The following is a 27,828-nucleotide window of genomic DNA, read 5'->3' as shown; positions in this document are numbered from 1 at the left end:
CCCTTGAAGCATATGTAGAAGACGTGAGAAGAAGAGAGACTGAAAGCAATGGTTGTGAGAACACATGTTTAACTCCATAGCTTTTAAAAGCAATGGTTGTAAGAACACAGATTTTGAATTTGCTAGTGCTTTCAAAAATGTACAATGTGGGCTAGGTCAGGTAAAACTTAAAAATATGGGTCATTTTTTGTTACGATGTGAAGTCATGCGTATTTTCTTGTAATTTTTTTTATATACAGTCATCTTTTATATACAGTCAGACCTATCTATAACAACATTCTTATATAACAACACTTCTCTATAAAAATTAATTTTTTTCGGAATCAAATTTCATGTTCTACTATAATATATATTTTTTATAATAATAATTTATTATAACATCAAAAAATATTTAAAATAAACGAGACTGTTATAGAAATTTGATTGCATAGATTCATCTTCCGTATCAAAATTTACGAGTACAATTGAACGCGTAGCCGAAGTTGGTCCAAGTAAGACATTTGAATTCAAATCTTCGTCATCGTCATTTTTTAAAATTATTATTTAAATTCGCGCTATCCCAAAGAAATAAAAAAGTTAATAATTCGTTCCAACTACTTTTCAAAACTGTACTTTTGGTCCAATAGTTTCCCCCTCTTCTCCAATGGCGGAGTCCCGTAAAGTAGCAGTAATCGGAGCCGGAGTAGCCGGTCTAGTCACAGCGCGTGAGCTACAACGATCAGGCCTCAAAGTTACAGTCTTCGAAAAATCGGCCCAACTCGGCGGAACATGGGCTTACAATCCAAAAATCGAAACCGATCCGTTGGGCCTTGACCCGAACAGAGAAACTATCCATAGCAGTCTTTACAAATCCCTTCGTACAAATTTACCTCGTCAACTCATGAGCTTCAGTGATTATAATTTTAATACTAATATCGCTGAAAATGGGAAATTAATTAATTTTCCTCGACATGAAGAAGTGTTGAAGTTTTTGAACGAGTTTGCTAAGGATTTTGGTATTACTGAGTTGATCCGATTTAACACGGAAGTTGTACGAGTTAGGCGAGTTGAGTATGAGGAAGATCGTTGGGTTGTTGAGTTAAAAACGGACGAGTTAATCTCAGAAGAGGTGTTTGACTCAGTGGTGGTTTGTAATGGGCACTATACAATACCCAAAGTTGCAAATATTCCAGGTATATTGTTTTGTACTGTTCATTTAAGATTATTCGAATTAATTAATCTATTGGTTGAACAATAAATGATTGATTTTTGTTTGAGAAGTATTAGAAATTATAGAGTTTTGGTAATTTAGAATGAGTTCAAGTTATATATACCATTGGCGTACAATTTTTTTTTAACACTATCAGGTGATCGCCTACCTTCTATAATAACTTATATCACACTGATGGAAAAATAAAGCATTATATTGGCAGTTTATATAAACTCAAATAATCTTTTTTTTGGTGAAGTGGTAAAGGAGTTAGATGAAGTTGTAGTCAAGAGAATTTTATGCGAGGAATATCTAGGAAAGCTCTTAATTACCACTCCATAGTTCAAGATAAAATGAAATATGATTAACATTCTAAAATATATTCTTTTTAACATTTTGGTATGAGGAAATTTTATAGTCTACAAATATCTAAATTTTAGATGACCTTAAATGGGATTGAGGCATGTTATTGTTATATGAATATCTAAAGTTTTATTATAACAAGTTAGTTAATCTAGTTTGATTTAACTTCGAAAAACAGTCAAAGTGAACGTTTCCTGACAAATTAGGGTGGTAGGTGTTAAATAGAGAAACAATCTCTCCTTCTTGCATTCACAATGTCGTGAATGAAGTGAGAATGATTATGTGTATTTTGAACTAATTATTGCTTGTTATTATTCAAAGGTATAAACAATTGGCCTGGAAAACAAATACATAGCCACAATTATCGAGTTCCTAAGCCATTTAAGGATCAGGCAAGCCCCTTTCTATTCTTTCTGGATTTCTGTTCTTAAAGTTACATACATAAGTCTGCCTCCAGGGCTCTAGCGGTATGAGCACAATGCGCATGTCATTAGACACATGTCATGGGTTAAAATCCTACCGTGGACTAAAGCCTGGTATTTCGTTCGTTTTGCGCCGCCAGTGGCCTCAACTCAAAGGCGCAAGTTGTCTCACTAGTTGAGGCTGCATACATTTATTCATAATCAACTTGACACGTGGGAATGTCTTAGTCTACTAGTGGCTCGGCTTGGTCCCGCTCCCTTCCCGCACTATTCCTTCACGCTATAAAGACCGATTGAGAATGGAGAACCTATTCGAATGTCTGTCTTCGCTGGGTGACTGGAAAAGAAAGGAACATTGAATTCTTTTACTGCCTTCCATGGAGAAGAGTAGAGGATCCGGGGCTTCCACCGAGATTTAAACTGTGTGCCACCGTTGTTCGGGGATTACTCGGTTATAAAAAGAAAAAAGAAAGTTATATATACAAGTCTATGCTTCCTAGTCTACAGAACCTTCTCATTTGGTAATTGATTTGTATTTAGATTGTAGTTGTAATCGGAGATGGACCAAGTGGGGTTGATATTTCCCGAGACATAGCTACAGTAGCCAAACAAGTTCATCTTTCGACAAGATCTTCTGAAACTGAAGTTTCAAAATTGGACAATTTTGCAAATCTGTGGAACCATTCAAAGGTATATAATTGTATAATAGTTTCTTGACTGTGCATTGGAAGATACATAAAGGGAGCTGATTTTGGAAGTTTTTTTGCAGATTGATCATGTTGATGAAAGCGGTGAAGTGATTTTCTTGGATGGATCTTCTGTTCATGCTGATATCATTCTCCACTGTACAGGGTTTGTTCAAATCTTGATTCTTTTTGCTGCATTTCCTTGAAGAACTAGCCGAGGGTCTATTGGAAACAGCCTCTCTCTACCCTCCCAGGGTAGTGGTAAGGCTGCGTACATCTTGCCCTTCCCGAACTCTACTTGTGGAAATCCACTGGGTTTGTTGTTGTTGTTCCTTGATAAAATACAAAAGTTTATTATTACTATTGTTGTTGTTGTTATTTTGTCACGCAGATACAAGTATGATTTCCCATTTCTGGAAACAAATGGAATAGTTAGTGTAGATGACAACCGTGTTGGACCACTATACAAGCATGTCTTTCCTCCAAAGCTTTCCCCTAGTGTCTCCTTTGTTGGTATACCTTATCACGTAAGCTAATTGTATGGTAATATGATATTTCATTGTGTTATTATCCAACTATCTATTTTGTTCGGGAAAAAGGTCAAGTTTGTTCCTATACTATTCAAAATTGAGTAATTACATCGTTCATCCTCTGTTATACTTTGGGACTAATTCTACCCTCGACGTTAGGAAATATTTTTGATTTTGCACTTGATCCTAATAGAGCTTTACCCTGTGGGTAATTTTAAATTATAATTAAAAGTTTTCTCGAAGTATTTCGACACGTGAAATCCACCCATTTCATGTTGGAGTTTCGTTGATGGTAAGGGTAAATAGGAAACAAGAAGCTAACAACAAGGCTATAAATGGAACCAAAGTATAACAGAGGATAAAATTGAGCAATTTCGGATAGTATAAGAGAAAATTTGGACCTTTCCCTCCCTTTGTTTTCTGATTCAACACAACCCTCTCAACTTCTTTAACAGTGTATTATGCTCTTGACAATTTGTACTATTGAAAGAAATGACAAGGTAGACTTTTCTCTGTGATAATCAGACAATTATCTTTCTCATGTTTGAATTACAAGCCAAATGGATAGCACAAGTTTTATCTGGAAAGGTGCTTTTACCATCGGAAGAGGAAATGTTAGCTGATGTTGAGGATCATAATATGCACCTTGAGGTAGCCAGTATCCCAAAACATCACACTCATCGCCTTCACCCTCGCGAGGTTTTTCCCAATTACCTTTTTTTGTGATTTTATTGTTATACCATGTAAAGTTCAGTAACTTCTGAATCAAGGGTTTCTCGGAAACAACCGCTCTACCTTCACAAGGTGGGGGGTAAGGTTTGCATACACACTATTCTCCCTAAACCCCTCTTGTAGGATTACGCTGGAATTATTATTGTTGTTGTTGAGTAAAGATCAATAACTATACAATAACATTAACACTGGATTTGTATGTCCCGAATTGAACCGAGGGTCTATCGGAAACAATCTCTCTACCTTCACAAGGTAGGGATAAGGTTTGCGTATACACTACCCTCCCCTGACCCCACTTGTGGGATTACACTATGATTGTTGTTTTTGTTGAATTGAATATCCTAAAATAGCTCAAATACACTTTAAAGTTTGCATCTTATTAAATTTATCAAATACTTTCTGAATCATCATTTTTTAGCATTGACATTAGAGGCAATGACATGAATTTGTTGGCAGATAGAATACATGGATTGGTTAGCAGCTCAAGTGGGAATGCCACCAGTTGGTGCTGGCCTAAAGGAAATTTATTGGAGTCTTTACAAAGTTATTGGTGAAGTAGGGTTTAGTAGCTACAGGGATTTGTGGGACTTTGAAAATTTGAGTCAATAATTTCTGATGCTTATGTAATATCATATCTAGTCCTCATGTCTGTTGTAATTCTTCCAAATACATTTGCTATGTAATTACTGAATATAAGAACAAAAAAGGGGGATTTGCATCTACACCCGCTTTTGTGTCACGTTTTAACTTGTGCCCGCTTTGCAAAAAAAATTGCAAGCGTACCTGCTTTTTCGCATAACTTCAGCATACTGGGCTGAAGTAGTAAAGTCAATCACGCAAAACTTCAGCATTCTAGTAGACGGGCCTGAAGTAGCAAGTGTGCTGAACCAAGTGTGCTGAAGTTTTTGTTTGTAATTGCTTAACTTAAGCATAGTAACTGAAGTTTTGTTCTCTATTTGTTGAAATTTTTGTTTTTGTAACTGGCTGTTTTGTAACTGTCTGAAGTTTTTGTTTTGTAACTGGCGAACTTCAGCTCTAGAGTTGAAGTTTTTATTTTTGTAACTAGCGAACTTCAGCTCTAGAGCTGGAGTTTTTGTTTTGTAATTGGTGAACTTCAGCTCTAGAGCTGGAGTTTTTGTTTTGTAACTGGCAACTTTCAGCTCTAGAGCTGAAGTTATTTAGTTCATTTGTAAAACTTTAGCAATATTTATTGTTGACAGAGCTTCCTACTCAAAACGCTCTTTTCCATCAAGACGAATGCTCAAATACTTGTACATATTGCTTTGAATCATCAGCTTGATATCTTGAACTTTTTCAGCAATTAATTTGTTTCCATTCAAAAAAATTTCCTGATCAGTAAGGTTGTAGAATAGAAAAAATTGAGTATATGTAACAATAGAAAGCAAAGAAATACAACTACGAACGTAATGACAAAGGAAAGTCAACATTAACCAATATATTTCGTTTCACCAGCAAAAAACAATATGCAACATGGCGAGGAGGAAGCATAGAGAGAGTTAAGAAAGAGAAGAGGAACTGAAATCCATACAAACAAGTACATAGCCAATCATTAACATTAACTACATTGCTAATCTTCAGAAAGAAGAAGAAGAAGAAGAAGAAGAAGAAGAAGAAGAAGAAGAAGAAGAAGAAGAAGAAGAAGAAGAAGAAGGAGAAAGCGGGCTGAAGTTATTTAAAAAGTGGGTACAAATTAAAAGTTTAAAAAAAATGGGATAGATTAAATGGGGGCGACCAAATAGGGCGCCCCTTGCAATTTTTACAACAAAAAACGTAATAAAAAAGGAAGTATTATGCTTTAACTTAAAGAAAACAAAAGAATATCATAGGAGACTTACTTTCCATTACTGAGATTTAGTGATAACTTACAAAGATTATTATCTCAGTAATAACTTACAAAGATTATTAAAGTCGTTTTGGTAAGAAGCGTTTTACCTCCAATATAGGATTTTCTGACGTGATCCGAATTGATCGGGCCCTAAAAGCGTGTACCAGAAATTGTTAAAATAGCACGGGATAGCCAGTTTTCGGTTATTAAAAAATAGTCAGCGTTTGCCAAGTCATTGAAAAATAGCCACTTTTTTGCTGCAACAGAGACCGGTCCAGCATAATATACTGGAGTTCGGTAAACTTGTGTATGAACTTCCAACATATTATACTGGACCGGTATACTTTGCTGGCTACTATAATATACTGGAGTTCTAGTATACTTTGCTGAAACTCCACTATAATATACTGGAGTTTCAGTATATTATATTGGAGTATTTTCCGGATTTTGAACAATGTTTTCGTTCAGATTTATCTTTACATAAAAAGTGTCTAAATTTCGATGACTTTTGAAACTGTGACTATTTTTTAATGACCACTTGTAAATCTGGCTATTTTGAATTTCTCCCCCAGAGACCGGATAGAAGAAGAGTAGGGGTGTTCATAAAAATCCGAAAACCAGAACCAAACCGAAAACCAAACCAAACCGACCAAAAAATCGATACTTTTTGGTTTGGTTTGGTTTGGTTTTGGTTTTGAAATTTAAAAAATTTTTTGGTTTGGTTTGGTTTTGGTTTTGAAATTTAAAAACCGATCAAATTTAGTTTGGTTTTGGTTTTAATTAAAAAATATCGAACCAAACCGAATATAGGAGTAGCTATTTTAAATTTATTATTATACCTATATATATGTATACTTTTATACAAAGTTTTAAAATTTTTATAGTAAATATTAATCGTTTGCACTTTTAGTACAGTTCTTTACCTTTACATTCTAGTTTAATTGGTAGTTTTCTTTTGTTAAGTGTAAGAATCTATTTCATGTTAAAAATAATATATTTTTAATTGAGTCCTTAAATTATTCATCACTATTTGATTCAATTATCATCAATATATCTTGGTAAATAATAGATTTCTCAAAGGACAATTGATTTGATAATGTTACGTTGAAAATGTGGTCGCCGAAATGTGTGTTTGGTAGTGTATGTCTTATATTTAAGAAAAAGCCGACAAATAACCAAAAAAACCGAAAGACCGACATAAACTGAATCGAAAAAAAACTGACTTAATTGATTTGGTTTGGTTCTAGTATTTGAAAAACCGACTTACTTGGTTTGGTTTCTTTTTAGAAAAAAATCGATGCAAACCGTACCATAAACACCCTCAAAGAAGAGTGACTTATGTAAATGTTGGCATATTTCGAATTTAAGCAGAGAAGCTTTACTTTTCTAAAATTACTAAGCTGACAGCTTTTTGCTAGTGTCAATTGAACACTTACACTCGTTCAAATCGTATATAATAAACGCTTATGATAGGAGATTACTAGTGCGTGTAATACAATCTCCTACACGTAGAATGCCACATCATTACTAGTGTCACATAGGAAAATAAACTATTGACTTTATCTTTATTTTTTGCCCTACTCCACCATCTCTTCTCCTTACTGCCAACAACTCCACCATTGCCATCGCCGAAAAATTCCTCCGGCCACCGGAGAACACCACAGACCCGACATTTTCCATTTCAAAATTCATTACAGATATTAGATCCCACCCACGACTACTCTATACTTTACGATTTCTAGGTATTTACTTTGTTATATTTTCTACCATTCTATCCCTTCTCTCTTTCTGTAAATATAGTACTTATAACTCATAGATTTGAGCCTTGCCCAACATTTTAATCTTGGAAAATAGTACATTAACTGAACAATTTTTTATTTTTATTTTCAAAAAAGCAGATTCACTTCTCCATTAAAATCGAACCCATCCTTTGCCCTTTAGAAAAGTGTTATCTAGAAATTATAATAATTTTTGTTGGATGAGAATATATAGGTTCAAGGTAAATAATTTTTGGGTGAAAATTGGGAGGGAGAACGGGAAAGGGAAGGGGGTGAAGGTGTGGTGTGGTGGGGTGTGGTGGGGTGGGGAACGGGAAGGGGAAGAAAGTAGGGGTGTTTGTTGGCCAGTACGATACGGTACGGTATTTAGATATTTCGGTTCGGTATTTTTAGTATTCGGTTTCTTAAAATCCTATACCAATACAAAACCTAATTAAATTCGGCGTGGTTCGGTTTTTCTCCTTTCGGTTTCGGTTTATTCTGTTCGGTAACTTCGGTTTATTCGGTTTGAATACTAACTAGTGCATAGAGTCATACACTCTAATATTCTTAATTAAAGTACTCAAAAATACAAAACTGAAAATGTTTGTTGACAACAATTTTGCCCAAAACTAGCAAATATCGACCCAAATAGAGAAAATTGTACATAAAAGAATATTTGATCATTAGAAATGTCTTGTTACTTGTTTATAGTTAATTGATGAACTTTGAGAATAAAGGAAAGTAAAATTTTAGATTTTTTTTATATTTATGTTATAATTGATAATATGTGTTTTTTTTATAAAGGGAATTATGGAGATCGAGCATTAAGGTTGTAGGTTAGGGAAAATTGTGATGTCTTTTTTACAGCGCACTAGAGTGAGACTAGCCAGTTAGGAATTAGCCTTAGAATGCTATTGATCAACTACTGATGATGGGCTTTATCTTCTGTGTATTAATACCTTACATATTTCTCGTATTTCCTATATCTCTTATATTGCTGTTACTTTGTTTTTTATGGTATTTATGTTATGTTATGGATTTTATGGTATTTTATGTTGTTTTATTATGAGTATATTGATAGTACTAATATAGTGTCTCTTGTTGCCTCTTCGAGCCGAGGGTCTCCTGGAAACAGCCTCTCTGCCCCTCGGGGTAGAGGTAAGGTCTGCGTACATATTACCCTCCCCAGACCCCACTTGTGGGATTACACTGGGTTGTTGTTGTTATTGTTGTTATTGTTGTTGTTGATAATATGTGTTTTGTGTAATATAATATATATTTCGGTATGGTATTGGTATTTCAGTATTTTATTTTACAATACCAAATACCATACCTAATACTAAATTTTAAAAAAAACTTAAACCAAATACCAAAATTTTCGGTTTCAGTACGATAATTCGGTATTTACCAAATTATGCCCAGCCCTAGAAGAAAGAGAAAAAGAAATAGAAATGAAAAATGGGTTTTTGGGAAGAAAAGGGAGGAGGAGAAGTGGGGGTTGGGGGGGTGGGTGTGGGGGTTTTGGGGAAGAACGGGAAGGGGTTTAATTTACTTTCTTTAAATTTTACTATTTTTGTCATTTTATTATTATTTTTTCCTTAGTTCAATCATTTCTTAGGCTAATTTTTTATGCTCACGCTCGTTGCATGCGTGAATTACACGTTTGTTATCCAACTCAGCCATAATGTTGTCACATATGATTGGTCAACGGTCAGAGAAGTTTAAAATATAAGTTTTGATAAAGTAAAAGAGTTTGGATAAAAACAAATTAAGTAAAAGGATCGGGATGACAAAGTGACACAAGTATAAGTGTCATTTAGGCTATTCTGCATATAAGAAATTCACGTCCTATATAATTTTTTAGAGTAACTAAAGAAAACAAGAAAAATCTTGACAACTAAATATGTAGAAAAGGAAAAGCTCCTTCTTTTCCATCATATCCTATTTTTTATTCTATAGTAAAAAATTTAGGAGTCATGTTTGTGTATCTTCCTAATTATTAAATTTGGTTAGACTTAAAAGTATATCGGATGTAAGATTGATAATGACGAACCATTAATATTTGAGTTTAAGAAGTTCTCATAATATAAGTTTTTATAAAAATATGTCCCGGTCAAACCTTGTAACTTATAGTATGGGTTTGGACGATATTTACTTGAAATTACAAAATAATATTTAAAAGTTCAGTTAATTTGGACATATAATATTTCAACTTCAACTTGAAATATTATTTGTAGAATAACATATGTGTTTATTTTTGGTTCGTTATTTATACTTCGAAGAATGAAATAGAATTTTAAATTAATATTTCGTTTGAAAAGTATTTCTCATTAAGGGAAGTTCATAACCGGATACAATTTGAAAAAAAATGAATTTAACTTGATAACAAATTTTAAATTAATTAATCACCACATTAAATTTTTATCGGATAATACAACATGGCCCAAATAGTCATAATTATTTGGAATCATGGTATATTAGTGTCACAAATCAATTATCCGGTTAATGATTTGTTCACAACTCTCATTTATTAATTTAATATCCATTGGACCCAGAGTATATTTATCACCAATATGGCAATATTGTTAGGACCGAAAAAATTAGGTGTCATACGGAAGCTAGCAAAACAAATCTTGAACGACGATAAATCATACAACAAAGAGAAATCTACCAAAAGAGACACAAATATATAACGTGGTTTGGTCAACTGACTTACGTCCATGGCGGAGATGAGCAATCCACTATATAAAAAGAAAGTATAAAATATTGAGAACAACCTCACGAAGAGGCAAACACAAGTGACACACCAACACTGTCCCGTAAAGTTTTTCCCCTAAACACGACTCTTGTTAAGTTTGGCAGAAATTTTGTCCCACATCGGTGGGAAAAGAAGAGTTGGGGGGATTTTCCCCCTATAAAAGAAGGCTTAATGTTTAGGATTTAAATACACCTCTCATTTGCCTTCTCATCTGTTTAAGGCATTTGTATCTTCTCTCTTTAGTATTATTTCACTTGTATTTTTGGAGTGAAATAAAATATTGGTTGTGTCCGAGGAGTAAGCAAAATTAGCCGAACCTCGTAAATTCTGGTGTTCCCTTTATTGTTGCTTTATTGTCTTATTTATTATTTGGTGGCTGTCATAATTTTTTGGTATAGTAGTTGTGACTTATTCACACTATATACATTTGGCTTCCGCAACAACTCTCAAACCCCATATGGCTACGTTGTGGATGCTAATGAATGAGAATGATGGATCCTCAATTTATAGAACTCGAAACTTTTTTCTACAAGAAAAATGACTAGCCAAATATAGGGGAATTATAATTTCCTTCTACAAGAAGGAAAACCCAATTAAAGTAATTATATTGTCCTTTTTGTTCAAGAGATAGAAAAACTAAATATGATAAGAAAATCAAGATAAACACCTAACAAATATCTCTAACTAAAAAACACTTACTCAAAGGGAGAATTAAATCTTTGACTAATTATTGTGCTTATGACATGGAAAACAGTATTAAACGAGTTTATCATGGAAATAAAAATGTACTTACTTTAACAATTTAAGTTTTAGATGAGATGACTGTACATTTAAATATGGTATAAGAGCATAGATGTTAGATTTGTATCTCACCGTTAACATTACCAAAAATAAAATTCATGTGCTTGGTCCATGAAAAAAATAGGGCTCCCACGTGAGGTGGCGTGCCGAAAATATAATTAAGTGGTAATCCCTGACTCCTTAAATTTTTAGATGAGAAAAGTATTGATATGTCTCTCTTTAAGTTTAACTTAATTTTTAGGGTAATAGTAAGTTTTAGGTTTTAGGATCAAAATGACCATTTATTGCAAATAGTAAGGACTATTTCTGTTAAGAGGTATATATCAAGGACCAAATAGTCCAGTCCTATACATTAAGGACCATTTCGATCATTCTTTCTTCCATCCTTCCATTTTTTTTAAATAAATTTTTGGAAAACCAAAAAAGCGCGCCGTTCCCATTCTGCTTAACCCTCGCCACGGCATCAGTTCAAATTGCTGCTTGAAACGAAAAGATTTATCGATTTTCTCCGGTACGTTTTTAATTTTAGGTTTATTTTTTTTCAACTTTATTTGACAATCTCGTTCTCCCTTTTTTCCCCCATAATTTTGTACATTGTCAAATTTTTCAGTTAAGTGTAGTAATTTGTATTTTATCTCCGACGAAATTGCGGCCATTGTTTTCTATATTTTATGCTCGAATCATAGCTATATAGCTACTAGTATGATTTGAAATCCTTGACTAGAAACCTGCTCTGTAGCTTGTAGTTGTGCAGGGCAAACTCGTCCAAAATTGTCTGTTTAATGCTTTTATCGTCACAGGGAATGAAGTTGTTTAAAAAAACCCTACACGCTTCTGGAATCAATATAGACTAGCAAACGACAGGGCACAATGGAAGAAAAGGATTCATATAAGTGATGAATAAGTTTTAGTGTTGTCAGTGAACTTCCAAAATTATTATTGTTATTATTACTACTATTATTTAATATTAACATATTTTTTTACTTTTATTTTATTTAGTATGATGATGACATTAGTTAGAGCTTAAATGGAGAAGTGAGGATCATATAGTCACCCCAACTTATTTGGGACTAGGCGTAGTTGTTGTAACCGAACCTAATTTTCATACATGTTTTTGGTGTAACATTCTTAATCTTTATGGGGTTTGGGGCAGAGGCGGACCCACCTTGTAGGTTAAGGGGTCATGGGACCTCTCTAGCCTCGGCAAAAATCTCGTATATATATATGTGATATATATCTATACATATATATGGGACCCCTCAAATATTTTGCTTGCGCCCCCAAATACAAAATGCTGTACGGGAGAAGTGGTGTTGCACGCTAAAGTTCCCTGCTTAGCTTGATGGACGTGTGATCGAAACCAGCCTCCGCTTTTCTCCTCCTCTCTATTTTAGTTCTTACCTTTTCTTCTATTTTATATTTTAATTCTTTGAATACAAGGTAATTTATACTTAGCAAATTACTTTATTTTTTACTTTTATATTTTTTTGGAATTCAATTATAGTTTAGCACTAACACATAATAGTCTACTTAATTAATTTTTCTTTCTCAAATTCCTCCCTTAAAATTAAAAGCCTCAAATTGATTATTAACATGCCCTTAATATTGATTTCTTTAGTAAGTTTTTGATAATTTAAAGTTTGAACGTCTTTTTGATCACTAACCCCTTCTTTAATTAAAACTAGAAATTTTAAAGTGTGAGACATGCTTAATCAAATACCTTCCCTTTTTATAGCACCCATTTTGCGAAGAAATCTCTCTGTTAGGTGCTTTTTTTTTCCTTTAGAATTTTAATTTGTTTATATTTGGATGATAAGTCATCATAATCATTAAGTTTTAAAAGAGTTTCACGTCGAATTTTATCGTTAGTAATTAGCATACAGTGGTTCCCCCGTTGTACTCAAATCCTGGGTCTGCCTCTGGTTTGAGGTAAGGTATGCGTACACTCTACTCTCCCCAGACCCCACTAGTGGGATTTTACTGGGTATGTTGTTGTTATTGCATTACATCTAACAAAACAGAGCTCCATCAAAGTCAGTACTATAACCACTGGTAAGATCTACGTACACTCTACTCTCTCCAGGCCCCACTAGTGGGATTTTACTGGGTATGTTGTTGTTGTATTCTTAATCTTTATGGTTTGAAGTTGTGAAATGCTATGTTGCTGGGACTCTCCAAAAATGTTACTGTGTGTGCGGATCCTCCAAAAGTAGTGCATTTTTGGAGGATCCCACATGGGTGCGACAACAGTTTGAAGTGTCCGCGCAACATAGTTGAAATAAAAAACCCTAGCTGCACTAAATCTTTTGTGAAGGTTTTTTCTCCTGTTCTTTTTCTTCTCTTCGTATTTTAAGTTCCACTAAAGTTATATGTTAATTAACGAAGTCTTAAATAGATAAGTATTTGAATAAGTGAGTCCTCACTAACTTAAGCGATTTCGATCACCTAGTAGGCCTTTTATTTGGTAGAAAACATTGCCAAAGTGTATCATCAGATTTGACTACGAAGGAAGGAACTCTAAGTGAAAGAGCACCGTCATGTGTAAAAGAAAGTTGAAATAAAAAAGAAAGAACGAAATAGTGGGCCATCTTTCCTGATAAAGGCCCCTTCTCTCATGTCACCATTCTTATACTCCCGGTTGACTGCTCCATGACGGGCTTCCCTCTTTCCTTGGCGCTCTCATCTATGCTTCAACCCGACAAGTGATAATTGAAAAATGATGTTTCCTTGCCTGCTTTAAGATTTAAAACTTGTCGAAAAAGTGAATCAAGATCTAGATAGATCCCTATCTTTATCTGTATCCATGAAGATACTTATCTATAGGAGTATAATGATAGATCTATCTACAAGTTGGCCTAGACTATCCTCTATCCGGATAGATATGTCCCTATGAGCGACTATGCCGATCTTTATATGTTTTGGCCGCGTCCCTTTCCGTCAAAGAAGGTTTGGATCTTTAAATCTTGTGTGGTGAGGTATGTGAACCTATGTTAGGTCCATAAGATACCTATAGATTTTGGTCTTTTATGATTCACCTTGAATCATGACTAGGTAGTTCGATCCTTTTATTTTTATCTTTTGCAAAACTGATGGAGGAATGCAGAGCAATAGGTTGAGTTACTAATTACTATATAAAAAAGAGTTATAAACTATATGACATCTTGTTTGAGTAGGAAATTTTCGGTTTTTCTCGTTCCTTCTCTTCAATAAGAATAGGAATTTGAAATGATACAATATCCTCTTCATTCGGTTGTGCTCAGCGAAAGAACTACCTAAGAATACTTTTCCTGATCCAAACTTCTTTGTCCTTTGTTCTCCTTGCATAGAAAGATTGCAACTGTTGCAAAAACTGGGATTTTTAGTATGTAGAAGATCTCTTTATTTCTTCATTGGTTTCTCGCATCATTTTCCTGAAAGGATATATATCACCGTGGATGTGGAAGAGTTTAAATTACTGTGGTATTACGTCAGAAGTTAGTTATTTCTCATGTCTTTGGCTGTATTGGTTTTGACAAACAAGAGGGTTAACTGCACTTCTACAGTTTATAGTTTCTGTCCAACGTAATTTCAACCATTGTTTTCTATAATTAAGGGAATTTTTTCTGCTTGAATTATAGCAATTTCATTACTAGTATGGTTCAATTCCGTCACCAGAGACATACTCTGTATATGTTTTGTGTTTGATGTTTCTATTGTAACAACTGAACATAATTTTCGTAAGGGTTTTTGGTGTAACACTCTGAATCTTTGATGGTTTGAAGTTGTGAAATGAAAAAAATTCTAGCTGCACTTACGCATCTGCGAAGAGTTTCTCTTTTTCTTTTTTCTTAACCTTCATCTTTTTACTTCTGCAGTTCCACTAAACTAAAATGTTTATTATTGCCGTATTAAGACCAAAGTAGTTATTTCTCATGTCTTTGGCTGTATTTGACAAACAAGTAGTTTAATATCACTTCTACTGTTTTCTGCATTCCCTAGTTTTGAGGTTTTTCTTGCTTTTAGATGGTAACATCTGTTGTAATGACTATTAGTATCCATATAACACTATGTGAAAGTACTTGCTATATAATGTTGGTCATGGATGAAGTTATGTACTGCAGTAACTGGGAATATGATTGTTTCTAAGGAGCTTTATTTTTCTTTTTTACTTCTTCTTTCCTAAGTGTTGTTTTGTCAGGGAGAGGGAGAGAGACAGTGAGAAAGGGGGTAAAATGGACGTCGCGGAAGCTGGGTCTTCACTCGATTCTTTAGTATCATCATTCAACGCTCGCATAGCGGAGATTCAACAGCTTGTTGTAGCTCGGAACAGTAATTTATCTGCTCCACTTAAGCTTGTCGAAGTTACTTATTATTCCTGATCTCAATTTTTGTGCAATCTGAACAGTGTATCCAGCGAGCAGCATTTCAGATTTGTCAGCTGTTGACTCTGTACTGACGGCCTTGGAGCTACAGCTCCACAAAATAAAAATCCGGATGCGTGAAGAAACTGAAGCCATCCCCAAAGCCAAGGTATCTGTCTCTCTCTCTCTCTCTCTCTCTAAACATATGTCTATATCGCCAATTCTATTTAAGCAAGGATTATCTTAGGCAATCATCCATTTCCAAATCCATGGAATTCAAGACCTTGGATGCTTTCTGTTTCTATGTAGGAAATGTTAATTGATTCCCATTACTGTTCTTTCTAAAAAGTCTGAAATTTGTTACTGTCCAAGTTATGACTCTGTCTACAATCTAGTTAGTGCATTTTATGAAAATTTGGACTTTTTGATCGGTGTTTTCCTGAACCATACTATCGAGCTAATGCATTTGTTATAGGATACACAGTCCTCTGTGTTTTTGGTCCACCTTGTTTTTGGAAACCAAAGGCGTGGTATTGTTATACATCATATTTAAGTTGTAAACAACAGTTGTAGATGCAATAACTCGTCGTTTTTTGGGCTGCTGCTTCTGGCTGCAGAAGCTGATAGAGGCATCGCTGCGGCAGCAAAAGAAATTGCAAAAGTTGTCTGCTGTTGTTCCATCATATGTTCCTCATAGAGTGACCAAAATAACCGAGGATGCTACTAAATGGTAACATTATGTACTATGTAATGAAATATCTTTGCTAACATGCGGTCCTTACTCCATACTCCTCAAGAAGATTCATTTGTTCTGACTATGGATGTGTTTCGTATAGTGTACGTCCAGAGCCCAGCGGTGAGGATCTTGGTTTTGTGTCTATGCAACTTGAGGAACCTGCACCCAAGGTAATGAGCTCTCTTAAATTCTCTAACCCTCTATATCTGCATGATTGCTTCTGTTCGAAAAATACAAGTTACTTATTATGTTTCCTCTTTAGCTTGATAAGTGGACTGCCGACCGTGTCCATCATATTAATCTGGTTAAGTAACAGGGAGGCCCAAGTGTAGTGTCTGATTGCATAAAGGGTGAGATTCACTTTTTTTCTTAATTGGCCCAGAATAATGGAAAATCAAATCATTCTAGAATCGGGAATGTGTTCTACTCATTCAATGAATTCATTGCGTGAGTAGGACCTCCCAACGTGGTCTGTGCGCAAAAAAGAAAAGGACTCCCAAGAGTGACACAGATTATGCACCCTGATTCTAAGATGAGATAATAGTGATCAAAGAATGCAATTTATCATTCTTCATCTAGTATGAAAGACATTTACTGTATGATTCAGTTATTCACTGTTTTGGACAGCTTCAAATGGATTTCCAGTACCAAAATAGACATGCAACGATCTCACCCTATATTTTGTTGATTTCAGGAGAAAAAAGGCCGTGCCTCCCCGCCACTGTTCTACGTTAATGCTGATGAACTGAATTCAGTACCACCGTAAGTGCTTTATAACTTTTTTTTTTGGTTTAAATCAAGTAGAGAGAATTTCATTAAAATGCATCAGCGGATGCCAAAGATTACAGCAGCTGAGAAAAAAAAAAAAACTTAGCTTCTGTTTACCAGTGGATACTAGTAAGTCAAGGAGCTAACAAAATCCATGAATTTATCTAAGCTGTTTACTTTTTCGAGTTTACTCCAAAAAAGATTCGTTAGACATCTAACCTTAAGTGTGTTTATAGGAGAAACCACACCCTCAAAACATCTGAGGTTTCTTTCTTTCCAAATACCCCAAAAGATGTAGGCCAGTATCATTTTCCATACCTGTTTTATAGCCTTTCCAGCACTCCAAAGCCCCTCGCTAACATATGCATCTTTAATGCTGTAAGGCATTACCCAGCTAATACTCCCAAAATTAAAAAAATTAGTCCGCATGTCTCTGGCAACTTGACTGTGAAGGAATAAGTGACTGATGTTTTCTGATTCTTGTAGACACATGTTGCACCTGCTGCATACTATTATACCCCCGTTTGAAATGTTTTCATGTGCTAGGCAAGCTTCCCCGATTGCTAATCAGCTGAAACAGGCAATCTTTGAGGGAAGTTTAACTTTCCACACAAATTTCCAAGGCCAAATATCAACAATATTGCTGTTGGAGCATACTTCAAGTAGCATGATTTGCAGAATATGCAATGTCCTGGTTGAGTCATCTAGTGAGAACTCCTGTAATCTTTCCAGTAGCACTCCCAGATCATCTATGCTTCTCGGTCTTTTCAAAAATGAAACTCAGTGCGTGTCGGATCCTTCAAAAGTAGTGCATTTTGGAGATCCGACACTGGTGAGACAACATTTTTGGTGAGTCCCAGCAACATAGCAGATCATCCACCTCCCAGTCTTGGGAATTCCTTCTGAATGTCAGTTTCCAAAAATTCTCTTCCCTGCATTGGCTAATTGTTGCTTGGGGCAGTACACTTAACCGGTATAGTCTCGGAAATTCTTCCTGTTATGTACTATTGCCAGCCATCTATCTTTCCAAAATTTAATAAGTTCTCCATTTGCCAGCTCTAAAATATGTGTACCTGGAGAAGTCTTCCCAATGTCTGTTTATGTGTTTCCAGGGGCCAACACGATGAGATGCGATACTTTGTTGTGCCAGTAATCTTGCTCCCCATGCCTAGTTTTGATAAGCTTTCTCCAGAAAGAATCTTCTTCATTGCAATAACTCCAGTGCCATTTCATGAGCAAACAATTATTATAGATTGCCAGATTCCTCACTCCTAGGTCCTTAAGCTGTATAGGTCTGATTACTTTGTGCTATCTGACCAAATGATACTTGTGTTGAGTGCCACTGCCTTCCAGGAAGAAATTCCTTCTAATTTTATCAATTTGCTTTGAAGTTTTATTGGGGATAGGGACTGAAATATGTTGGAAATTGGAATGCAGTCCAACACATTGTTCAATGATATCAATCTACCCCCCATTGACAGATATTGCCTTTGCCAAGTAGGCAATCTTTTCTCTACTTTCTGCATAACACCTTGCTATGCTTGTGTTTATCTGAATTTCGCACGCAATGGTAGGCCTAGATATGCGGTGGGCAGAGTACCAGACTTGCAGCCCAAAATTTCTGATAAATCCTGCAAGTTTTGTACAGTATTGACAGGGAAAATAGTATTTTTGCCCATGCTAATGTGTAAGCCTGATTTAGCTTCAAAGATGAGCAATATCAAGCTTAGATAAACTTGAAGAGGGATCCGCTTCACTGAATATATGTGTCTTCTGCATAAAACAGATGGATGTTTCCTAACTTCTCTAAGGCAACAATTCTTGTGTACCTTATACAGAAATGTAACCCCAACCCTCTACCCTCCTGCCCGAATGCCCGAGGGAGGGAGGGAGTATATGCTGATTTCTTTTACTGCTTATGCATCATAAACACTATCTCGTATATATTTTCTGACAATAAGGAATGCAAATTGCAGGTATATGAAACAACGACTCACTTTGGAAAATGCCCGAGGGAGGGAGGGAGTATATGCTGATTTCTTTTACTGCTTATGCATCATAAACACTATCTCGTATATATTTTCTGACAATAAGGAATGCAAATTGCAGGTATATGAAACAACGACTCACTTTGGAAAAAGTCAATGCAGCAATAGATGACATGGCTACTTACGCTGAAGCAACTGCTCAGCTTCTCAAGGCCCCTCATAGAAAGGTTGCTCTTTTGTCAATTTGATTACATAATTTCACTCGAAACTTGATATTACTCAAGTGCTGACTCCTTTATTTTTCCTTCTGAAGCTCACAGAAAATCTTGTGGAGAGAGCCATGGTTAGTAAACTGAATCTTCCCTATTTAATAACATTCTTATAACTAAATTTGGGACACCACATATTCAACAGGAATTGGAACTTCGCCCTTGTAAGTTAAATCTGCAGAATTAAGCCTCACCAGTGTTCGCTGCAGTTCTATTTTCAACCAGAAATATGATTTATTCTATGTAATGTTCACATGATCACATATTGAGAGATGGACCCTTCTTCTTTGGGATATCTACACTAGCCAAATTTGTCCATATTATTTGCAGAATGTTGTGGCTGGTCTTACCTACCAGACAGCGGCGGTTTGAGTGTTCTGATCTGGATAGGGTTCTCATTCTTGTGGTCTATATATTATAGAAGGAATCACTTTGGAGAAGACCGAAACTCCTACAGAAGTGTGAATTTTCTTTGCTAGGGCACCTTTGGAATCCTGAGGCAGCTGAGGGATGGAGTTGGTGATAAAACTTGTGTGGCACCCCATGAATGGAATTACTTGCAAATAGCTATGATAAAGAATGTATGTGGCACCCTTTGGATTAGTAGAGTCTTGAGACGCAAGTATTGTAGGGATGAGGTGTCTAAGACTCGATCTTATCCTTGCGACCATCAAATATTCCTATCTATGCTCTTTTTGCTTGATGCATGTGTCTGCAAGACATAATGTCTAAAAGGACCCCCTTCAGCCTTAATTCCTTTACGCGATCTAATTAAGATATTAGCTATATATGGACTATATATAACCAGTCTGGCTTATAGTATGTTATGTTCCTTGTGATTTGTTGCTGTCAGGAAGTGGATCATTTGTTGATTAAATTTGACGTGCTTGAACAACATAATAGCTACTCACCTTTTGCAGGAACTAAAAGAAATTGCAGCAACAGAAGCAGTTAAAGGAAAGCATTTCTTTCTTGAAAGTGACATCAAAGGACCTTCACTGAAGCATGACCATACTGGGAGAGCAATACTAACTGTGAGTTGTTCTACACCAAGTGTATTTGCATTTTGACTCGAATCATTATTCCTTCTCAATTTTCTAAAAGGAAGGTTAGCTTTTAAGTTTTTATTCAGTTCGCTATTCTTTTCAGCGTGAAAATATTGTTTAAGAAATCAATCTCTTCAAACTTTTTTCTATTCAATTGTTCTTTTGCTACGTCACATTTGACAAAATTGATGTAGGATTGTGACTCCTTTCTGATTCATGCTTCAACAAATAATCTAAGCATTAGATTTTGTTTGACCATCAGTTTAGTGGATTTTGTAATTAGTTTTAGTGGATTTATGTTGGCTTGATTCATTCGCTTGACAATGCTTTTCGTGCCCCAGAACTACAGCAGCTTCACATTGAAACCTATCCGATATACTTGGTTTGACCACCAATCGTAAACCCCCCCCTCTCTCAAAATTTAATACAAGCAGCTCAAATATGCATGCTATCAACATCACTATTCTCCTGTTCGAAGCACTTTATCCGGCACCACCAACTATACATGCTTGGGCTCACAAACTAACGACTCAAGATCAGATTTACACTACACTAATGTAAGTTGTCACTGGCAGGTCCTCCGACACCTTGGTCGTATAAGTGAAACGCGAGTTGGTCATCACCGTGTGATTCTACTTTTGAGGCCCCACTGAGTTTCAACTTGATCAGGTAGTTAGGTACACACCTGCATGCGGCGACTTCTTTTTGACTGGCCACATTCAAGCTCTTTTGAAGTGTAGACTGGTATGCAGAGAAACATGTTGCTGTTTACGGTTCAAAATTGTATGATATTACTGAAGAGATTTGACAATGCTACAATTTGGAAAATCAGTTTCTGCTGAAATTTTTGGTTATTCCTTGCTTTATACGATCTTTCAGAGCCTAAATTTGAAGTTCTGCAATGACATCTCATTTAACCATATACAGTGCAGAGATCTATATAGGACTATGGCTGGAATTTGATCATCTCATGCCAGATCTAGAAATGAAACATTTCATGCAATATAAACTTATGAATATCACCCATAACATTAAATAAAGCAAATATGAACCCTTAAATAATGCCACTTATCCTAGCTTTCAACTCGATTATAAGAGTTACTGCAAAAAAGAAGCTACTACTTGTTTGGTTCTTTCTGTCTATTATTTGTGCTTAAAACTCAGAAGATTTTCTTAATTAATTTATCACTCTATCAACCTCAGAAGACAGTCTTTTCAGAAGAATGTTTGCCTTAATATGCTTCCAGGAAATATAAACAAATTTGTACGTTCTGTAGTCTGATATTTCACAATATTTCATTTAGTACTGATACAAAGTGAATGAAGTATACAAGCAGAATCGACTCTCACATAGTAATACTGTAATAATAAGAAATATAAACTTAAACATATGAAGAAATGAAGCTCATATTACTTCCTAGCTAGTTTCCTTAAAAGAACTTTAAGATCATAAAAACATACTCCCTCCGTTCACTTTTACCTGGCACGTTTTGATTTTTCACGCCCCTTAAGAATAAATGAAGTGCATAATTTACCATGATACCCATATTATTTGATGCATATTTTATTGGATTTGAGAAAATGATTTGAAATGAGTAATAAATACTGTAGGTATAACAGGAAAAAAAATTGTCTCTCTTGATATGTATAAAGTGATAACTAAAAATAAAAATCAATTTTTAGTATACATGCCAAGTAAAAGTGAACGGAGGGAGTACATATCTAGCCTAGAAATGGATTCATGTTATTTTCTTGTTTCGTTTAAATTTTGTGATCACAACCACCTCAATATCCAGTCTAGGAGTGTCAAATGGGCAGGTTGAGCTGATACTGGGCGGGTCACGATGGTTGAGTCAAAAAATGGGCGGGTCATTTCACTTGAGCTGAAATGGACTGGGTCAAAATGGGCTAAAATTTGGGTTATAGCCCAATTCGGCCAACTCTTATCAAGTTTTAATTAATGTGTGTTATTTTCTTATGAATTATTTAATTATCAGGTAAGATTTTTTTTCTTTTGTTATGGTCATATATGACATAACAAAAAATAAATAAATATATATTTTAAAGATATTTTAGCAAAGTTATAATGGATCAATTTTGGCTAAAAATCAGCCAAACTTTAGATGGGATGACGCGTTGGGTCAAGATGGTTGAGTTCAACAATGGGCGGGTCAATGACCGGACCAACCTTGGCCGAGTTAAATGAGTTTGTGCTCAAATTGCCACCCCTAATCCAGCCTAGGTAGCAAGTTGCTACTAGCAACTTATGTCAATATAATGAACAGTGCAAATCATTGAAGACAAAAAATTAAATAAATAGAGTTATAATTTCTCTAATAATTTAAGCTTTTAAATGAGATTAACGGTTACACAATGCGACATGAAGTATCGTCCTTAGTTTTGTTCTTTCCTGTGTTATATATACTTCATATACAAACATTTCATGAAGCTCAAAAATATATACTCTATTAGATTTTTAAGGGCCTAAAGCAATAGTATTGGTATCATAAAATTGGTAACGCGTAAATGGATGAGCTCATAGAACTCATGCTCAATTTCCATTATAAGTTGAATATAAAATAATTTGATAATAACATATTCTTAACTAAAGTTATGGGGTTGGCCTTGAAAATAATGTCGATTTTCAAAAACGAATACCATACATACCTAGTGGGAGACCAAAAATAAGATATAAAGTAGTCTTCGAGACGTAGTGCTATAAGTTGAAGTTGAATTATCAAAATGTAAAAAGAGCCACAAATTAATTTATATGGCCCATTTTTTTTTCCTAGAACACTCGTCTATTTCAACTTAAAGATGAGCTTAAATAGTACGACATGATCTGCGCTCAATTGTGAACAGGAGGGTGAGTTCTTGCTGGTAAGTAGTCCAAATTAAACTCTGGCTTTAAATTGGGGGATTTGTATCTATACTCGCTTTTTGTGTCACGTTTTAACTTGTACCGCTTTGCAAAACAAAAAAAATTGCAAGCGTATCCGGTTTTTCGCATAACTTCAGCATACGGGGCTGAAGTAGCAAAGGCAATCACGCAAAATTTCAGCATTCTAGTAGCCGGGCATGAAGTTCAGCTCTAGAGCTGAAGTTTTTGTTTTGTAATTGGCGAAGTTTTTGTTTTGTAACTGGCGAGAGCTGAAGTTTTTGTTTGTAACTGGCGAGCTGAAGTTTTTGTTTTGTAACTGGCGAACCTGAGCTGAAGAATGTTTGCCAGAAACCAAAAGTCCAACCAAGTAGATAATCCAGACTTCCAGATCTGACAGTTTCTACAACACTGACATGCAATCTCAGAATAAAAAGATTAATGGTCTATCTAAAGAAAAGGGCTGAAGCGAGGCTGGGCTTGCTTCAATCACTTAAATAACATGTCGTCTGGTTCAAAAACAAATTGTCAAAACTCTAACCATCAGTGCAAAATCCAAACTTCAAAACATTCTCCCAATCTCTGCTAATAACATCTCTTTCTAACATATGAAGGTACACAATATCGAAGAAAGGAATGCAAGGAAGCACTATATGGGTAATTAAAACGAACAAAAGCTCCATCACCAACAACTTTCTTTTGGTTTTTATACAAACGCTTATTCTTCATCCTTTTTGTTCTATAATAAGATGGCTTCTGAGGAATTGAGTGAAGCCATAGAAGGAGAGATATTGTTACATCAATGTTAAGTTCCGGAGAGATATGGAGATCACTGGGAGAAGAGGAGGAGAAAGGGGGCTGAAGTTGTTTAAAAAGTGGGTACAAATTAAAAGTTAAAAAAAAAATAGGTATAGGTTAAAGAGGGGCGACCAAATAGAGCGCCCCGTACAATTTTTACCTTTAAATCCTCCTTTTTCATACGCTTATTTGGCTCCTCCGAGGGTTTTACTTCCACATTCGATGGAATGGAAACCCTATCTTGACTCGAATTCTTCTCATCCTGCAAAAAAGATCCCAAAAATTTAATTTTATTCTTCACCTTTATATTTATAAAAAGATATGTATATACTCCTATAATTGGACTTAAGCGTTAAATATACACTAACAATGTAAAAGTATTTATACTATGAAGGTAATTTATGAAAATAGCACGGGCTAGCCAGTTTTCAGATTGGTAAGTGAAAAATAGTTAGCGTTTGCAAAGTTATTGAAAAATAGTCACTATTTTGCTGTAACACGGAAAATTCCAGCATAATATACTGGAAATTGGTGTACCTATGTATGAACTTCCAGCATATTATGCTGGAACTCCAACACACAGAAAGTTTAGCATAATATACTGGAGATTGGAGCACATGTGTATGAACTTCTAGTATATTATGCTGGAACTCTAGTATATTATGCTGAAAGTCTAGTATATTATATTGGAACTCCAGTATATTATGCTAGAATATCTTTATATGAAAAATGGCTGAATTTCGATTACTTTTGAAATTATGGCTATTTTTCAATTACCACTTGTAAATCTAGCTATTTTTGAATTTCACCCAGGTAATTTTAACTATAATAAGTATTTATCATAAAGATTTACTTGTAATTAGTACCTAATAAACAATTTACTTGTGTAAATAATTTTTATCACATCAATTGAATATAACTTAAATATTAAAATACATTTGAGTTTATATAATTAACGTAAGTCCACCAAAAATATAGACCAGAGAAAAAAATTTGGAAATTATAATTAATAAAAGTAGAACAAACCTTGCTGAGGAGTCCAAGTGACCGAGCATTACATGCATGGAAGAATAGAAGGAAAATCATTAGAAGAGAGGATATGGTGATTGACATATTTGCAAAGAATGATGCAAATTGTTGGTTCAAATTTGTATGAAAGATATTGATATTAACATACAAATATTTTAAGGAGCTAGCATTATAAATGATGATTTAAAAAGAAATTAGGAGTAAGAAGATAAAAGAAGTAGTCATAAAGACATGAAGATTTTCAAAGAGAAACAAAACCATAGTTCTGCTAAATATATATCAAGAAAAGAAACATGAAAAGAAGAAAGTAAAAGAGTCCAAAGAAGAGTTTTTCTCTTTGAATATAAAGAAAAAAATTGAGTAATTATTGAAATTTATTTGAACGACAGATCGCTCAAAATGTTAGAGAAACAAGAAAGCAAGAGCTTGTCCATTTTTGTTTCCATCGAGGTATATTTTTTTTCCACCCGATGTTCGATACTTGAGGGCAGAGTCGGACCCAGAATCTTTACGCGACGGGGGCACATTATTCTGCTCAACCAGTGCTCCCTAATTACCTTTAGTGTTCAGGGTGCCAACTGTTTTAAATTAACTATTTTCAAGGTATATACATATATATATACAAGATTTCGGCCGAAATTTACAGGGTCCGGTGACCCCTCACCCATACACATGGGTCCGCCTCTGCTCAAGGGCATTTTTGACCATTATCCAAGCAATGAAAAAGATGATCCTTTATGTTTGGGAGTAGGTTTAAAGGCGATCCTTTATATTTACATTAAACATGCTTATCATTTTATTTGCAACCCTCGTAGGTACTGAGGTATGTCATTGGCCTTGTCCTTAATTGTAAGAAGCTAAACTATTGTTTTATTGGTTTTACATGGTTAATGTCTAGCTTTGTTCCACCACTTATACCTTGAAAATCATACCAAAAGATTATTTTAAAGGATAATGTCAAAAAGTGAGACACCTTTTTAGATTGACTAGGCACCAACATGTTTGCCTATTTTGCTTGTGTGTGTTCCTATCATGCTTCATTAACAGAATGTTCAATTAAATACTGTTTTATAAAATTTGTCATGGTTTTGCTATCCTAGAAAATGGTGGAAGCCAGTTCTATATGTTTGTAAAGACAACATCAAGCCAATTATTTATACAGTACCATGATATTGGAATAATAATAAGCAGTAGCTCAAGGGACCCGAAACCTAAATATCAATTTTTTGGACTCAAAATACGTTTCTACTGCCTAAAAAAAGATAATTTTTTTATATATATATATATAACATGATATTATACCACGCTATACTTTAATGGTATTTCTGCCGTTAAAGTATAGCGCGGTGTAATAACGCGTTATATATAGTGCGCTATAATACCGCGTTATATATAGCGCGGTCCACCAATTAGTCTCCCGCATTTTACTGACATAATTGTAATTCAAATATATATAGCGCGGTATTACATCGCGCTATACCTGTTTGTGGGCCCACCAATAAGTCTCCTGCGGTTAATTGACATAACAATAATTCAAATGGGTATAGCGCAGTGTAATACCGCGCTATACATAAAAAAATTCAGCCCCTCGGGCTAGGCATTGCCTTATTTAAAGGCGTTAGGATTTTATGAAAATCCATTCAAAAAATATTCTAACTTCTGTTCAAACTTTTCTTCTTGTTATCAAGCATTTTTTATAATGTCTGAAGAGCCAAAACTAAGGGTTTCATTATATTGGGGGGTGAGGTTGTAATGGAGAATAACTGTGTGAGGTATAGTTCATCTCCACATTGTCATGTTATATTGCCGCTTACAATGGAGTACGATAAATTGGTATCGTTGTTACGTAAAAAAATGAGTGTGAGGAAACGTTCGGTGAACCTTAAAGTAATCGGTAGGTTTTCGTATTCTGTGAATCCGCAGGGATTTGCTTGTTATTCTGAGTTTAACATCGAAGATGATGAAACTCTTAAAGATTTTTTGCGGTTTTCGGATGAATATAGGGAATTTATTGTAATAAAATTGCTGAAAATATACGTCAAGGCTGAAGACATTGGCAATAATGAGATTGCGCAAAGCAGAGATAACCCCCAGTCATCGGGTGGTTATTCTGGAGCAATTTAGCCCAACAGGTTCCGGCTGAAAGAGTTTGGCCGGATCTTAACTTATCTCCGCGGGCGAACGAGGAACGAGGAAATAATTTCTCTCCTACTTTACATAATCCACAAGACGACTGGTAAACTTCAATTTTCCTTTCTGTTACGATGTTTATTTTTTGTTGAATTGAATTTGTATTAACACTCATATTTTTCACAAGGGGTACCGTCCGAATATGAATTTTACAAGTTATGACCCCACGCCCAGTTGGAATATGCGTAGTTCTGGCATGTTGGATCACAGTGGTCCATCCGGGAGTCATCACCAACAGGAAAATGTCCACCGTTGGAATGTCAATGCAGTGCGACTTATAAGTGAAGTGATATAGCTATATGTAAAATATTTATCAATTTGAGTAGCTTATCATTTTGTTCTTTTTGTGCAGTGAAAACGAGCAACTTGATGGTCCTGACCTCACTCAGTTGCCCGTAGACGACGTATTTACTCGTGATTTGGCAGATGCGCAGAGTTAGGAAGATAATAGTGATTATGACAACAATGTCGATGAGTATATAGATGACACACCCTTCCCAGACGAGGGTGATGATGAGGAGGAAGTGAATGTCGAACCTGAGCTGATGAGGGAGCATGCTCCTCCACCTCCCGTTAGACCAAGAGCATACGAGTCCCACGTGCCGTTTATGAGCGAAATATTCCCTACCTTTTTAATTTGCCAAGTATGCAGGATGTGGATGCCCTCACAAGGGATGCTGACGAATTTCGATCAGCAAT

General features: G+C 35.2%; 2 protein-coding genes across 5 annotated transcripts; both read left to right on the top strand.

Annotated features, from left to right (window-relative positions):
* Nucleotides 1–556: 556 nt before the first annotated feature.
* Nucleotides 557–4,644, top strand: LOC107782220 (flavin-containing monooxygenase FMO GS-OX-like 7). 2 transcript variants are annotated; one of them, XM_016603081.2, is made up of 7 exons: nucleotides 559–1,172; nucleotides 1,874–1,944; nucleotides 2,515–2,664; nucleotides 2,744–2,826; nucleotides 3,052–3,187; nucleotides 3,716–3,889; nucleotides 4,379–4,644. In XM_016603081.2, exons 1-7 carry the CDS (start codon nucleotides 644–646, stop codon nucleotides 4,529–4,531), a joined length of 1,296 nt encoding a protein of 431 aa, XP_016458567.1. In that variant the 5' UTR covers nucleotides 559–643; the 3' UTR covers nucleotides 4,532–4,644. The 2 variants fall into 2 exon arrangements, with proteins under 2 accessions (XP_016458568.1, XP_016458567.1); XM_016603082.2 differs by lacking the exon at nucleotides 4,379–4,644 and having other exon boundaries at nucleotides 557–1,172; nucleotides 3,747–3,883.
* Nucleotides 4,645–11,475: 6,831 nt separating this feature from the next.
* LOC107832057 (SKA complex subunit 1 homolog) lies at nucleotides 11,476–21,100 on the top strand. Of its 3 annotated transcripts, none has more exons than XM_075225811.1 (10): nucleotides 11,476–11,598; nucleotides 15,251–15,395; nucleotides 15,472–15,596; nucleotides 16,045–16,157; nucleotides 16,264–16,333; nucleotides 16,858–16,925; nucleotides 19,041–19,146; nucleotides 19,233–19,262; nucleotides 20,109–20,222; nucleotides 20,810–21,100. In XM_075225811.1, exons 2-10 carry the CDS (start codon nucleotides 15,299–15,301, stop codon nucleotides 20,885–20,887), a joined length of 801 nt encoding a protein of 266 aa, XP_075081912.1. In that variant the 5' UTR covers nucleotides 11,476–11,598; nucleotides 15,251–15,298; the 3' UTR covers nucleotides 20,888–21,100. The 3 variants fall into 3 exon arrangements, with proteins under 3 accessions (XP_075081912.1, XP_075081913.1, XP_075081914.1); XM_075225812.1 differs by having other exon boundaries at nucleotides 11,484–11,598; nucleotides 15,265–15,395; XM_075225813.1 differs by lacking the exon at nucleotides 11,476–11,598 and having other exon boundaries at nucleotides 13,145–15,395.
* The last annotated feature ends 6,728 nt before the right edge of the window (nucleotides 21,101–27,828 follow it).

The sequence above is a fragment of the Nicotiana tabacum genome, chromosome 11 (genome assembly GCF_000715075.1).
Source record: "Nicotiana tabacum cultivar K326 chromosome 11, ASM71507v2, whole genome shotgun sequence".
Lineage (NCBI taxonomy): Eukaryota > Viridiplantae > Streptophyta > Magnoliopsida > Solanales > Solanaceae > Nicotiana > Nicotiana tabacum.
The sequence above is the reverse complement of the archived record's forward strand: the minus strand, read 5'-3'. Positions and strand labels throughout refer to the sequence as shown.